The 14,147-nt window shown below is 48.9% G+C and overlaps 3 protein-coding genes across 13 annotated transcripts in view; 2 read left to right on the top strand and 1 right to left on the bottom strand.

The window, feature by feature from the left end:
* Positions 1–163: 163 nt before the first annotated feature.
* On the top strand, positions 164–4,967 carry C1QBP (complement C1q binding protein). Its single transcript, XM_007166530.3, has 6 exons — positions 164–495; positions 1,109–1,259; positions 2,674–2,767; positions 3,942–4,037; positions 4,329–4,451; positions 4,587–4,967. Exons 1-6 carry the CDS (start codon positions 273–275, stop codon positions 4,734–4,736), a joined length of 837 nt encoding a protein of 278 aa, XP_007166592.1. The 5' UTR covers positions 164–272; the 3' UTR covers positions 4,737–4,967.
* A 62-nt stretch (positions 4,968–5,029) lies between these two features.
* RPAIN (RPA interacting protein) lies at positions 5,030–12,040 on the bottom strand. 5 transcript variants are annotated; one of them, XM_007166528.2, is made up of 7 exons: positions 11,826–12,014; positions 10,428–10,598; positions 9,348–9,408; positions 6,900–7,011; positions 6,687–6,750; positions 5,507–5,647; positions 5,030–5,178 (listed from the first exon to the last, which is right to left on the bottom strand). In XM_007166528.2, exons 1-7 carry the CDS (start codon positions 11,904–11,906, stop codon positions 5,149–5,151), a joined length of 660 nt encoding a protein of 219 aa, XP_007166590.1. In that variant the 5' UTR covers positions 11,907–12,014; the 3' UTR covers positions 5,030–5,148. The 5 variants fall into 5 exon arrangements, 4 of the variants coding, with proteins under 4 accessions (XP_007166590.1, XP_007166589.1, XP_007166591.1 ...); XM_007166527.2 differs by having other exon boundaries at positions 5,030–5,647; positions 11,826–12,040; XM_057535489.1 differs by lacking the exons at positions 5,030–5,178; positions 6,687–6,750 and adding an exon at positions 6,567–6,667 and having other exon boundaries at positions 5,524–5,647; positions 11,826–12,040.
* The window catches only part of NUP88 (nucleoporin 88), a 30,260-nt gene continuing 28,148 nt past the window's right edge, over positions 12,036–14,147 (top strand). For 5 of the 7 annotated variants that reach the window (XM_057535484.1, XM_057535483.1, XM_057535482.1 and 2 more), the window contains exons 1-2: positions 12,039–12,126; positions 12,308–12,805. In XM_057535484.1, coding sequence (XP_057391467.1) covers positions 12,515–12,805 — 291 coding nt within the window. In that variant the 5' untranslated portion in view covers positions 12,039–12,126; positions 12,308–12,514. Of the gene's footprint in view, positions 12,127–12,307; positions 12,806–13,083; positions 13,192–14,147 lie in introns of those variants that run through there. The other 2 variants (XM_057535481.1, XM_057535485.1) reach the window with 2 other exon arrangements.

The raw sequence follows: 14,147 nt of genomic DNA, 5'->3' as shown, positions 1-14,147 counted from the left end.
CAAGCAAGCCTGGGACACCAGACTCAGGCCGACTCAGCTGAAGAAGTTCAGGAATCGGATTCCAGGCCTCCCCGGAGGCCACCAGCAGAGGGCGCATTCCCGCCCGCTGTGCCTTCGGTCTGCAAAGCGGCGGCGCGGAAGCACTTCCCGGGAGGGGGCGGGACTTCCGGCGGCGGCCCTAGCTCTAGGGGGCGCAGTGGCAAACAGTCGTCGCTCTTGCTGAGAGTTGTCTTTCGTATCCGCACGTGTACGCCGCCGCCTCCGCTGCAAAAATGCTGCCGCTGCTGCGCTGCGTGCCCCGCGTCCTGGGCACCGCTGTCGCTGGCATCCGCGCCGCCGCGCCCTCCCTGCCGCTGCTGCAGCCCGCGTCCAGGCCGTGCGCCCGGCCCTTCGGGCTGCTGAGCGTGCGCGCGGGGTCGGTGCAGTTGCCCGGTCTCCTGCGGCCTTGGGGGCCTTGCGGCTGCGGCTGCGGCTGCGGCGGACTGCACACCGAAGGTAAGACTCGTGCACGTGGGCCGGGGGCGTGAGGGGCCAGGGCCTGGGTGGGGCGGGGAGTCCGGGACGAGGAAGTGTAGACCACGCGTGGACAGCCCGGAACCTCCCCCGAAGTCCAGAACATTCTCCCACTGATCGGCGACCAGCGGGTTAAACCCACGAGTGATCGCATTTCCCGTCTTCCCCCGCCTCTGTTTCACTTTGCGGGGAGAGATGCTGTAAAGTCCTGGAGGCCGACTCTATTCTCAGTCTCTCGAAAGTGGAACTTTGCGAAAGCCCAAGGTCGCGGTTGGGAGTAGCGTGGTGTTGTCTGTTGGCAAGTGAAAGAGGGTAATTGCGAATTTTTCTTGCTTTATTTTGAAACGTGGTAAGGAGTTCATTGTTGGGAATCACTTTTCCAGAATCCGAGCTCAGCTTCCCACTGATAGCTTACGGCATTTTTACAGATGAGGAAACTGAGGCTTAATGGATATGACTTGGGTTAAGTTCCCAGAGCCACCGTTAATAGCAGAAATATTAGAAACAGCCCAAATCCAGGTCTCTGGTTGTAGTAACCTGGGTCATTTTCCGTTTTAGACTGATTGGCTCTTTCTGTAACTTATTTCCATTGTAGGGGACAAAGCTTTTGTTGAATTCCTCAAAGATGAGATTAAGGAGGAAAAGAAGATTCAGAAGTATAAGTCTCTCCCCAAGATGTCTGGAGGTTGGGAGCTGGAAGTGAATGGGACAGAAGCCAAATTATTGCGGAAAGTTGCTGGAGAAAAGTAAGTACCAGGGGCCTATGAACTCCAGGGAACCAAATCCATGACCCTGCAGGACCTGCCCTGACTCATCCACAACAGCCTTTAGTTAAGGCAGGTACTTAACAGACAACGTGGTTTCCGAGAGATCGTAGGATTCATTTGGATAACTTCATAAGCTCCAGGTCGTACATTCACTGCACACTTATGTGCTGTGGTAGTTAATAAGGAGATGATAAGCAAGTAGCACCGAAGCCAAGTCGCTGGGAGCCTACTGGACCAGTAGAGGTGTCAGTCACTAAACCCTTGCTGGTGAGGGAAGCTATGCCTTGCCTAAATCTCGGCACGCAAATTCAGAAATTCTGACAGCACCGACAGAATCTCAGATTTGCAATGCTGACTTACTATACTGCAGGCTTTGGCTGAGGAAAACAAAGCCCCTACTCTGTTTATAGTTGAGAAAGCAAGATGAGGGTGGGGTTGCTGTATAGTAAGGGTCACCATGAGAAAGATGGGAAGACTTTGACCTGCTTAAGCTGCTTGTGATCTACTTTGAGTGAATTTTTGTATATGCTGTGAAGTAGGGTTCTGGTTTTTTTGTTTTGTTTTGGTGGTGTAGTGTTTTTCCCCTCATAGGTCAATCATGTATTCTGTAACGTGACCTAAACCACTTTCCTGGGGTAAAGCATAGGCGGTTTGGGGCCATTATAAGTAATGTTCTAATGAACGTAACTGCATTTCTGTGCCCAGCCGTCAGCTTGGTCCGCACTGTTGCAGATTAGACAGGTTTTGTGGCTGAACCTCAAACCTCGAACCGGCAAGGCAGCCAGTGAGCACAGCGCCAGAGGGGAGTGGTTACAGTGTACTGTTGTCTGCAACCCCGCAGTGCTCGTTCCAGATCTCTCAATTTTAGATTCAAATTTTGGAACATGGTATGTCAGGTGAAGGTTCTTGCAACTTAAAATTGTCATTAGTTGGTGTTTGTGTCCTGCTTTGTGAGGATAAAACTTCCCACAACTGCTCTGAGGAATGAGCCTGTCCTGCAGCATGTTCTTTTATTTTTTTGGCGGTGCCCTGTGTCTTGCAGGATCCTAGTTCCCCATCCAGGGAGTGAGCCCAGGCCACGGCAGTGACGGCGCTGAGCCCTAACCACCGGGCCACCAGGGGGCTCCCCAGTAAGCGTTGCTCTTTGTGAGGCCTCCGCTTCACGGGGCCAGGGCTGCGCTCCACCCTCCGCTGATGCCACAGCCCTCCACTGCTCCTCCTTCCCTTCCTCTCGGGCAGATTTATCTGTGGGTGGGATGCAGGCACCCGCCTTTTGGAAGTTCTGCACATCAGAGGTGCACTGTTTCAGCAGCGTTTTTAACTGTAGCAAGCCTCAGTATTTACTCCTCAGTTAAGAGGACATCCTCTGTTGTGTTTTCTCTTGCCTTTCTAGGGTCACTGTCACTTTCAACATTAACAACAGCATCCCACCCGCATATAATGGGGAGGAGGAACCCTCTGAAGGGCAGAAGGTTGAAGAACAGGAGGTAAGTTTGTAACACTGTAACCAGCCTGAACCTCCTAGTTCTTAACAGGCTATTCTGGAGGCTTGGCGAAGGAGCATTGGTTTTTGTTTTGTTTAAATTCTCTTAACACTAGGAGAGAAGGCAAAGGACAACTATCCCTGGGCCTTTTCTTGTAGAGCACCAGAACTGTGTCGCCCCTTTTCTTTCCCAGGGGCGAAGTAAATTGTTACCTTTAGGCTTAGGCTTTATAATTTGCCCTGTGTTCACTTAACAGAAAGGAATTGAAACTGTCTTAACCCTTCCCATGATCAGGAGGTAAATTATCACTTGGCGCGTTTCCAAGTGAGGAATGCTCTAACACGTCCCAGGCTGGTAGCAAACACCAGGTGGGGGCATCAGAGACTTTGGCAGGGTCTCTCCTTAAGGTGCTGCCCTCCTTGGTTGGACCTGGATGGTGCTCAGTCTTCAAACATTTTAGGAAGCAGTGTGCCCAGCCTAGAAACCAGCCAGCGTGAGGGCCACAGGGTCCGCAGGCTTTCTGGCTGGCTTGGCATGGTATTGTCTCACGACCCAGCTCGGCTCCCTGCAGCGCTGGCCCAGCACTAGGACCGCCCCGCCCCCGGCACACACCCTGGCTGGCTCACCCTCACAGGCGGGGTTGCTGTGCTTTAGCCAGAGGCACCAGCCTCTGGTCCTGGGCTGTAATAAAGGAAGATCCCGAAACAGCTGGGAAGGGATTTTGGAGCTTGAGGCCAGCTTTGCAGTGTATGGATGTAGAAAAAGGCCCAAGGAGATTAAGTTAATTGGCACTCTCGCTGGGGCTACAGTTCAGATTTCCTAATTCTAACCTTGTAGAATTAGGTTAGAACCTAGTATGTATTAGGTTCTAATATGTAACCTTGTATGTTCTTTAAACAAGTAGCGTGGCTAATAGAAGTGAAATGCTGTACTAAATATATGATACTCTGCCATCCAAAACATAGTCTACAACTCTAGAAAGGATCCACAGGATGGGTTCAGCCCAGTCTGTCTGAACAAGCTGGTACGTGGCTTTAATACTCTGTGTTAAAAGATCCTAGGCTCCTTATTTGGGAACACCGTAGCATAGCAGTGGCCATCAGACCCCCTGAACTGAGACCTTCGGTCCAGACCCCTGCCAACAGAGACATTTACTGACTCGTTCTTGTCTCCCCAGCCTGAACTGACGTCCACTCCCAATTTTGTGGTTGAAGTTGTAAAGGATGGTAGCAACAAGGCCCTCGTGCTGGACTGCCACTATCCGGAAGATGAGGTACGTAGAGTGGAGCGCCGGCAGCCCTGGGGACAAGGAGGGCCTCCGGGGTACGCAGAGTGGAGTGCCGGCAGCCCTGGGGACAAGGAGGGCCTCCGGGACCCTCCTGCTCCCATTTAGCTGATGCTGACATTTTCTAGCTCAGACCAGCAAAACTGGGAAGATTGGGGGGCGGGTGAGGGAGCAAGGTTAAAATCTGAGTTTCAAGCTCTAAATAGTCCCTTTTCTTTGCATGAGGCTGGCTTGTCCTGGGAAACCTTTCAGTTCTCCCCAAATATTGTCTCTTGTCAGATCGGACAAGAAGAGGAGGACCAGAGTGACATTTTCTCCATCAAGGAAGTGAGCTTTCAGTCCACCGGCGATTCCGACTGGAAGGACACAAATTACACGCTCAGCACAGACTCCCTGGACTGGGTGAGTGCTCGACAGGGTGGTGCTGCTCTGGGGCCTTGCAGGGGAGGGTCTAGTCCAAGGCCACATGAAGAAGCACCTTCATAAGTGTCTCGGGTGCCTTTTTCTCTTTTTTTTAACTAATGTTTCTCCTTATAGGGCTTATACGACCACCTAATGGATTTCCTTGCGGACCGAGGGGTGGACAACACTTTCGCTGATGAGCTGGTAGAGCTCAGCACAGCCTTGGAGCACCAGGAGTACATTACTTTTCTCGAAGACCTCAAAGGTTTTGTCAAAAGCCAATAGAGAAGACAAGGTGCCAAACACCTTAATTTTACGGCAGGCTTTGGCCACTGAACACCACCTACTCTGAAGCCAGCCCCACATGCTTTGAAATGGTTTTCATCCCAATATCATGGAAAATAATTCAATATTAACTTATTTCTGTTGCCTCTTATTTACCATTTCTTCTCTACAAACCTGTTATTTCTAGATTTTTGTATAACATAATGATGGACAATAAAATCTCCAAGGTGATTTGTCTTTTCTATTTCTACTCCTTCCCTTTCAATCTACATTACGAAACACAAAGAGCAGAGAAGACTTTGAAACGTTTTAATACAAAATAAGTTATAAACGAAAGATTTGTATTTACAAGGCCCCTTCTCAAGACAGAACTTGTTTCCAACCCAGTAGATCCTGTGCATCGGGGTTGGCTCTAGAGGATCACAGCCCAAGTGTCACAAGCCTGAATTTAAATAGAAAAAAGTTAGCTTAAATTCTATTCCAGTCACAAAAGTAATCTCAGTATATGGTTAAAAGTTGTAACCAGTAGTGACATGCATGCTGCTCCTTCCACGACCTGGGCTGCCTCTGTCCCTTCCCCTTTCAGGGAATGATTGGCCTTTTTCACTGGAGTGACTTCACTTCTCTATGCAAGTAAAGTTCCTCAGAGAATAAACTGCATTTTTAAACATTTAGCTCTTTGTCAGCTATTTCTACCAGGGTGGGAATAAAACCAACCACTGACCCATTCACTGACCCGCTTTTACCGCTGGGTCCTGTGGGAGGCTTACCAGACAGCTCATGAGAAGACTGGACTTTTCCTCCGTTCCTTCAGTGACCGAAAATGCCGGCGTGTGGGGACAATGTGCGCCGTGCTCGTTCACGCTGTCTTCTAAACAGGCGCGAAACTTCTGCTCTGTCATCTCTGGAGACTGAAAAAGAGAAAAGTTAAACTGCAAGCTAACCTTAGTCGTCTCATAGTCAACAGGCTGAAAATCCCGATTCCTCATACCATCCTGTAACTATGGCTCGCTGTGATGGCTTGATTCCTCGGACCTTTAAAAGTGCTCATGATCGTGCTAAGAGGCTCTCTTAAATAACGTCCATCTCGCCGCCTCTCCAGATGGACCAGCGCTCTCCACTCCTGCCGTAAACACTGCTGCTCACCCACCGGAACGTCCAGAGCTGAGAGGCTTCCCAGCCTCCCTGTGTTTCTGCCTCTACCAGCCAAGTGTACCCTTACCAGAGCCAGTGCTGCTTGGTCCTACGTCTGTTTGTGCTAACTGAACTTGCTCTTGTAACTGACTGATTTAATTATCTACTAGGTAAACCAATGAAATAAGAGAATGAAACAAAGTTGTGTTTTTGTGATGAGTGGAATATTGAAGAAACAGTCAAAAAGATGAGTCCATAAAAAAAGTGTTGAATTAGGTAAAAGATGGGGAGGAAAAATCCTGAAGTACACTCAGCTTCTTGATGCACTTTACAGAAACAAAACAGGAAATGCTAGACTATGCGCTTTAAGAGCAGTTTATAAAAAACAAAACCAAAAAACCCCTCAGCTCTCCAATCAGCAGAGCCTCGCTCAAGGACTGGCAAATAAGTGTATATGTTTAAAACTTCCTATAAAATGTTTCATTTGTATAATTTACCACCTCAGTGAATTGGCAAACTTGGCCACATCATGTCAGATAAGAGGGCTCCTATATTTTAAGACCACTGACACTTAAAATTCTGAATGCAGCTGGGTCTTCATATATGGAAAATTTTTATGGAAATCAGATACAAGTGTTTCCAGTTCTAAACTGGGCTTTCTATAAAGCTCTTAAGCAGCGGTACATAAATAAGTACCTCACAAATACGCGGTCTGTATTCTCACCGTGGATGACTGCAAGCTACCAGTGTGAACTGAACGTGAAGTTGGGAGGAGATGTGTGCAGAGGTGACACGATCTGTGTGAGGAACACTCACATGAGATGGGATGTACAGGCCACACTGACACATGACCACACCGCTTGCTATTCTCAGATTGTACCTGGAAGCAGAATTGGGATCCCAGAGCATTACGGCCAGCAGACCTGGATCCCCCAACCTTCCCAGATAATAGATTTGGGGGGAAATTCCACTCACCTTGGAGTGTGGGGTGGGAACAAATAACGCCGAAAAAGTTGTGAAAACTCTTACTTTGTACACACAGGACAGATGAGGGAGTTTGCTTCCCACTCAGCCAGCATGACGCTGAGACACTCTTCATCAAACTGCAAGCTCCTCTCGTACTCACTGATGATGGACTGTTCTGCAAGGCAAAGGACAGCTGGCGTGTTTCACCGCACGTCACCTGGGTCACCCTGTCCTGAGCACTAAGCTTCCCTTTCAAAGGCGTCATCCACACGAGAGAAAAATACGGGCAAAATCACACTACCAATACTGCTCAGGCTTCATCTTGTTGGATCTTTCTCCTCCTGTCTGTCCTCTCCTTGTGAAGTGATGAGGCTGAGAGACAGACAACCTTCACACCCATCTCCAGAGGCCACAGGAGCAGAGATGAAGAGTGTCAGGATCCCAGGGGCAGCGGGAGAACACAGACGCTGCCGGCTTCGGACGCCAGGCCCACCTGGCTGAGTCTAAGGTGAGCCGCTTGCCAGGGTGCACAGACTCAGGCTCTGTGTTGTTCAGAACGCGTGTAGCAATCACGCAACAAGCCCTAGTACTTAGTAGGCCTGGGGTGCAGAGATGAAAAAGGCTGGTCCCCGCTCTCGATGAGCTCACCATCTAGACTTCGGAGCGGGGGTCAGCAAACCACAGCCCACAGGCCATTCCAGCCCACCTCCCATTTTTTTTTTTTTTTTTAGGATTTTCTTATTTATTTATTTATTTATTTATTTTTGGCTGTGTTGGGTCTTCGGTTCGTGCGAGGGCTTTCTCCAGCTGCGGCAAGCGGGGGCCACTCCTCATCGCGGTGCGGGGACCGCTCTTCATCGCGGTGCGCGGGCCCCTCTCCACCGCGGCCCCTCCCGTCGCGGGGCACAGGCTCCAGACGCGCAGGCCCAGCAATTGTGGCTCACGGGCCCAGCCGCTCCGCGGCATGCGGGATCCTCCCAGACCAGGGCTCGAACCCGCGTCCCCTGCATTAGCAGGCAGACTCTCAACCACTGCGCCACCAGGGAAGCCCCCACCTCCCATTTTTAATTTTTAAAAAACTTTTGGCCATGTCACAGGGCCTGCAGGATCTTAGTTCCCCGACCAGGGATCGAACCCGTGCCCGTGCAGTGGAAGCATGGCGTCTTAACCACTGGACCGCCAGGAAAGTCCCCCACCTTCCATTTTTTAAGTAAAGTCGTAATGGAACAGCCACACTCATTTGGTTTATGGATGGGCTGTAGCTGTTTTCACACTACAACAGCAGAACTAAGTAGCTGCAATCGCCTAAATATTTACTATCTGGCCCCTCACAGAAAGTTTGCCAACCTCTATTCTAGAGGGTTCCTTACGACTGAGTATGGCAGAACACAGCAAATTCTTATCACTACAGATTTTTAAATTAAATATACCCCAAGAGAAATATTTCGTGAGTCCTATGTCTCACCACTAAGATAGGTTTTGCAGGTGAGGGTGAAGAGAAAATCAATGAAAAAGAAAAAAGAATTAAAATCAAGGAATATACAGTCTAACTGGAGTCAACACGCCAATCGTAATAACTAGCGTTTGCATAGCACTATGTGTCAAATGCTGTTTTAAGTTCTTTATATATATTAACTTCTTCACTACTACTTCCTTATTTTAAAGATGAGGAAACAGGCACAAGGAGATTAAGTGCTTTGCCCAGCGCCACACAAGTTAAAGTGGTAAAGCTGAGAAGTGAATCTTAGCAGTCTAGGCCAAGAGTTCATGCTCTTGCATCCTCAAGATAATAGCTATTGTGTATTGAAAACTTTCTATATGCCAGGCACTGCTCTAGGTCTACACATATTATTTAAGCCTACAAATAGTTTTGTAGTTTTACAGAGTCAGTCTGTTATCTCTACTTAACAGATGACAAAAACTAAGCCTAATCAAGATAGGGCTATGTGAAATAAATGACTTAATTATATAAGGTGCTAAATTATGCACCCTGTGGTGCTATGATTCCGCAGGAAGGGGACGCTCACAAGACCCTGAGGAGTCAGTAAAGAACAGATACAAGAGAAGGTACTTAAATTAGGTAGCGCAAGAGATCTGATCATGCACCGTCCTGTAAGGTGACAGGATTACTACTAATCTATTAACAGAGAGGTACTGCCAGATAGGATAGACACGGGAACTGGATTCACAAAACTGATTTTACTTCCCAACTCCACCACCAGCTGTGCAACCTGTGTAAGACACCACTCTCTTCTGTCTCACGCTACCTGGTAGGGGCATCATAAGGACAGAACCATAGCATGGAAGGAGAGGTCTGAGCACAAGGCCTGGAAACAATGAAGACTATTATTATTGGGAAGACAGACAGCCAAGACCTTAGAGTAAAAACAGAGACTTCTGGACACTCGACTGAAGATGGAAATAATGAGTTAAAAACATTCTGTTCAGAAAAAAACATCAGCATTAGAGCAGCTAGAGATATAGGCAGGAAGAACTATTCTTAGACTTCACCTTGATCAATCAGCTCCTGTTGGATCTCCTCCAGCATGGCCAGGTCCAGCGGCTCCTCCAACTGCAAGAGAAAGTAGGGTCAGCAGAGGTTTGAAGTTACGATCAGCTGACAAGACCCACAATGATTCACACTTGGAGGCTAGCTTGAAGAACACAGATTTAACTGAGGAAATCAACCCAGTCCTTCTGTAGAATGTGCCGACAATGCGGTAACGTGGCCATGCTGAGAACGCATCAACAGGTGATTAAATCAGCCAGTGACAAAATAATGGTACCACATTTGGGGGAGACAGTATAGGGTAGCAGCTAAGTATATGGCTCTGCTAAAGCTCTGTGACCATTAGAAAGTTCCTAACCTCTGTCAACCTCATTTCGGGCCTCTGTAAAGTGGGAATAAAACCCACCTGAGCAGGTTACTGTGCGCACTAATTGTGATCATGTAACTCAAACATTTGGCACAATGTAGGACACATAGAAGGCACCAAATAATGCCTCTTTATTACAGAGAGCCTTGATGTTTTCAAAGCAGTTTCCCACATGTTTCTTATACTGTCCTCACGATACCGACAACATTATCTTCTTCATCTTACAAATGGGAAAACTAAAGCTCAAAGAGACAGAGTTAAGAGTCAATAGCAAAACCAGGATCAGAATTCCAGTACTGACTTCCAATCCAGTGCTCTTCCTGATGCAGGGTAAATGGTCTCCTATCCACACCCAGTTCCTAACCCTGACTGAGATTAGAACCAGAAAGTTCCTGGAGACCTTTTTAAAAAGAGAGATTCCTAGCTCAGGCCTACTGAATCAAAAGTTCCAGGGGTGGAGCCAATGAGTGAAATTTCTTTCTTTTTAGTTTCATAAGTGATTACAATGCAATGATGCAGCAGGTCAACAGCCTGGTATTTATGAACCATTAATTAATCTAGAAGAGTCTAACGATAAAGGTAGAAGAACCTGGGTGAGAGGCCGTTAGAATCCTGATTGGGGGCTGGAGGGTGGATGGGTTTAGAGGACTTGGGGAAATAGGCAGAGAGAGGACACTGGCATCCTTCGTGCTAAAAACACATATCCCAGCCTGACCTGAGCCAAGGCCTCTGGCCAGCTCTCCACCGACTGCAAAGCATTCCACTCTTCTTCCATCACCTCCTGCACTAGAAAGGTGTTCTGAGGTCCTCCTGACATATTGCCTCCAGCCTGCCGATATTTGTTCAGGAGCCTGTCCCGGCTCTTTCTCATTCTCTCCAGGCATCCCTTGGAAGAAGGAGAAAGAGGTGAGGGGGGAGTAAAGGCAATTCCGTCAAAAACAAACAAACAAAAAACACCTCTTAGATTAGTTGTTAAAACATTAAAGGAATTTTATAGACACAAAATTTCAACTCTAATCCCAACTATTGTTATTTTGGCACCTTCCTCTCCAGCCCTTATCCACATGTAGATGGGTGAAATTACAATGCTTGGGTCACGTATTTCCAGATCGACATATTTCATAGTCTATCTTTGATGCCAGCTTCCTTAATGGTTGGGTGATAATAGCGCTGCATCCACTGTGCTAACAGGACACTTAGGTTGCTTCCTAATTCTTGCTACTCTAGATATGATTCTGGTAGCCGCCATCCTGTACGATGTTTCTCAACCTCGGGCAATCTTGTCCCCTAGGGAACATGTGGCAATGACTGGAGACATTTTTGGTTGTCACAGCTCTAGCTGTAGGGTTATTGACATCTAGTAGGTAGAGGCTAGGAAGGCTGCTAAACATTCTACAATCCCGGAACAGCACCCCACAACAAAGAACTATCGTCTTCAAAATGTCAAGAACCAGGACTGAGAAATCCTGCTGTCGACAGTCATTTCTAGCATCAGATTATTTTCCTGGGATATATCCACTACTTCCGAGATTCCTGGAAAGACAGGCCATAGTACTTACAGGAACCAGACTGAGCTCAGGATAGGTCAGAACTGACCGTCGTCTACAACTCTGCTAAGACTTAGTTACAGAGGCTCAGAAGAAACAGTTTGGAATAGGAAGAGAAGTAATTTCCGGAATTAGAAATAACGTCTAATTATTCTACTCCTCTGTGGAATAGACATAACGTCTCTCTCGCTTGCGGTGAGTGTACAAGGTGCCTCTCTGGTGTCCACCGACCCGACATCAGCGGGTGACGGTGATGCCACCGTAGAGATTAGAGGTGCAGAGGTGCGGTCGCGATCACACTTCACACCGAAAGCAAACCCGAGTCCAAAAGGAAGGCTTCCTGGGACCGGGCCGGCCCGGGCTAACGCCACACCCAGAGGAACAGAAACTCCAGGAGGTGGCCGAGGCCCGGACCTACAGGCGAGAGGCCCGGGTTCCAGCTCCACCTCCACGGACACCTGCTGCACCCGGCTGGGCTGAGGGAAAAGCACGGAGGAGAGCGGTTGCCGGGACGGACTAGGGGAGTGACGACAGCCCGGCCAAGCCTTTCCAAACCCCACACTCACCTGCCTGAAAGCCTCTTTCCAAGGCGGCGAGCCCACCAGTTTATACAGCGAGCGACGCCGAGACCCTGATCCCTCTGCCATCTCCTTTTCGCGGGGGTCGCCGCCAGAAGGCCCCGCCCCCGGGGCGCGTGCCGAATCCTGGGAGTTGTAGTTCCTGCGTGCTGGTCGCACCAGATCGTAGGGAATTCTGGGAAGCGTTGTCCTTCCGGCCGGCCCCACTCGGAGACAGGCTTGGGCAACCCCAGAATGGGAGACTAAGGAAGTGACATTTGTGAGCTCTGCCCAACCTGGATTGAGGGAGGTAAGTCTTGAGGGAAGGTGTTAGATGTTTAGGTTTATCCAGGTGGAGGTGTCCAATAAGCAATTAGATACACAGGTCTCAGGCACTTTCCCCCCAGCTACTAGACTTCCCGCAACCCCAAAGCTTTCTCTAAGCAGGCACTGGCATGTTGACCTTCTCGTCCCGCCCCCTTTGGCTTCAGAATAGGCTTGACTGGTGATTGGCTTTGTTTTGGCGATGACGCTACCTGATGGGCTGGCCTCACCTTCGCCCCGCCCCGCCCCTAGCCCTGCTCGTGCTTCCGGGCTCCCTGCTCGATGACTGGCCGAAGCAGTGGACGGCTGGAAGCGAATTGGCTGCCCTCAGCGGCGGGCTGAGCAACTGGGCCGACGAGAGCTGTTAGGCCAAGATGGCGGTCGCCGAAGGAGCCGCGGGGGACTGTGAGCTGTGGCAGGCCTGGCTCCCTGACCATGCCGTGTTCTTGCGGCTCCAGGAAGGACGGAAAAACCAGAGCTTAGCCGCAGCCGAGAAGCCGGCTTCTTCATCATTGCCTTCGCCGCCGCAGCTGCTGACGAGAAACCTGGTCTTGGGCCTCGGCGGAGAGCTCTTCTTATGGGACGGAGAAGGCAGCTGCTTCTTAGTCGTGCGCCTTCTGGACCCCAGCGGCGCCGGTGAGGAGTCCCCCCTCTCCCAGTACCAGGTACGGCCAGGCTGATCTGGAAAATGGCCCTCAGCTGGGATCTGAAGTAGCGTTTACGTCCCCTCCCCATCCTGGCTGGTTTTCGTCTGCTGGGCGGGGTGCTATGCGAGGGTGAGCAGACGTCCTTTTGGGGGGCGTCCAGCTGCGAGTGGAAAAGTCTTATTTTCATTCGCTGTAGCGTGGCCGCAGAACCTTTTGAACCCTCTCTACGCATATTTCACTCCTTCCACATAGGTTCGTTGACTCTGACATTGCGCGGGATACTGTTACAGGGAACGCCTGCGCTCCAGATGCTTAAATTCGCGGGGTCTGGGAGGAAGGGAGAGACCATGGAGTAACAGTAAAACATCAGTGGCGCAGGTGCTCTGAAGAAAAACAAAGCAGGGGTAAGAGGCTTAAGAGTGTGGGTGCACTCGCTCTTTTTAGGAGGTTGGTCCCGAGAATCCGATGTCGTGACAGGGACAGGCCTAACTTTCTCTTGGGGTTGTTGGGAGCGTCACGTCGGGTCGTTGATTTGAAAGCAACAAGCTTCGTGCCTGACATGGAGGAGGAATTCCCTGTTAGCTCTTTCAAAAAATTAGGCCATCCCCAGAGTTGAAAGAGATTTTTGCTGGCTTCTGAGAAGCCAACAGCATGTGAAAGTAGGTGTGATCAGAAAGTACTACAGACTTCTTGTGATTAAACATTGCTTTATGGAAGCGTTTATTTGTAATAAGCCGATTCGCGTCTTTTAAAGATTACAAAATAAGAAAACTTGGCCCCCATTCTAACATATGGCATACATATATCGTGTGCCGTTGTTTGATGCTTGCTGATGAGAAGTGATTTGAATAAGGTGCTGGCATTGTTTCTGCAGTTTTGAAAACAGGTCACAAGCCCACAAACTACTGACTGTAAAATTTCAGTTTATAAGAGTAAGTGTTAGATGCTCAGCACGCAGTATTAACAATAGCACCCTATATTGCTATGCAGAATTTAGCACAGTCATGATTAAATTATTTATACTTGTTAATTTATTGTCTGACTTCTTTTCTGGAGTGCAAGCACCAAGGCAGGGGCTGTGTCCGCCTTACTTTTGTATCCCCAGTACTTCAGTGTGCTTGGAACATGTAAACCCTCAGTACATATTGATAACTGTCTGAATGACCTTCAATCCTCCAAATGTCAAAAACTCAGATAGACAAGGAAGCAGTTTAGCATGAGTTGCAACTTTCAGTGAAATGAGAACATGAATAGTAACCTTAAAAACCAAACCAAATCAAACAAAAAAAACCCTCCCCCAAAAAGGCAAAACGAAAGCATGAGTAGTGACTTTAAAAACCAAATCAAACCAAAAAAACAA

Source organism: Balaenoptera acutorostrata, chromosome 20 (genome assembly GCF_949987535.1).
Source record: "Balaenoptera acutorostrata chromosome 20, mBalAcu1.1, whole genome shotgun sequence".
Classification (NCBI taxonomy): Eukaryota; Metazoa; Chordata; class Mammalia; order Artiodactyla; family Balaenopteridae; genus Balaenoptera; species Balaenoptera acutorostrata.
Note: the sequence above shows the minus strand (reverse complement) of the source record. Positions and strands in the feature narration are given on the sequence as shown.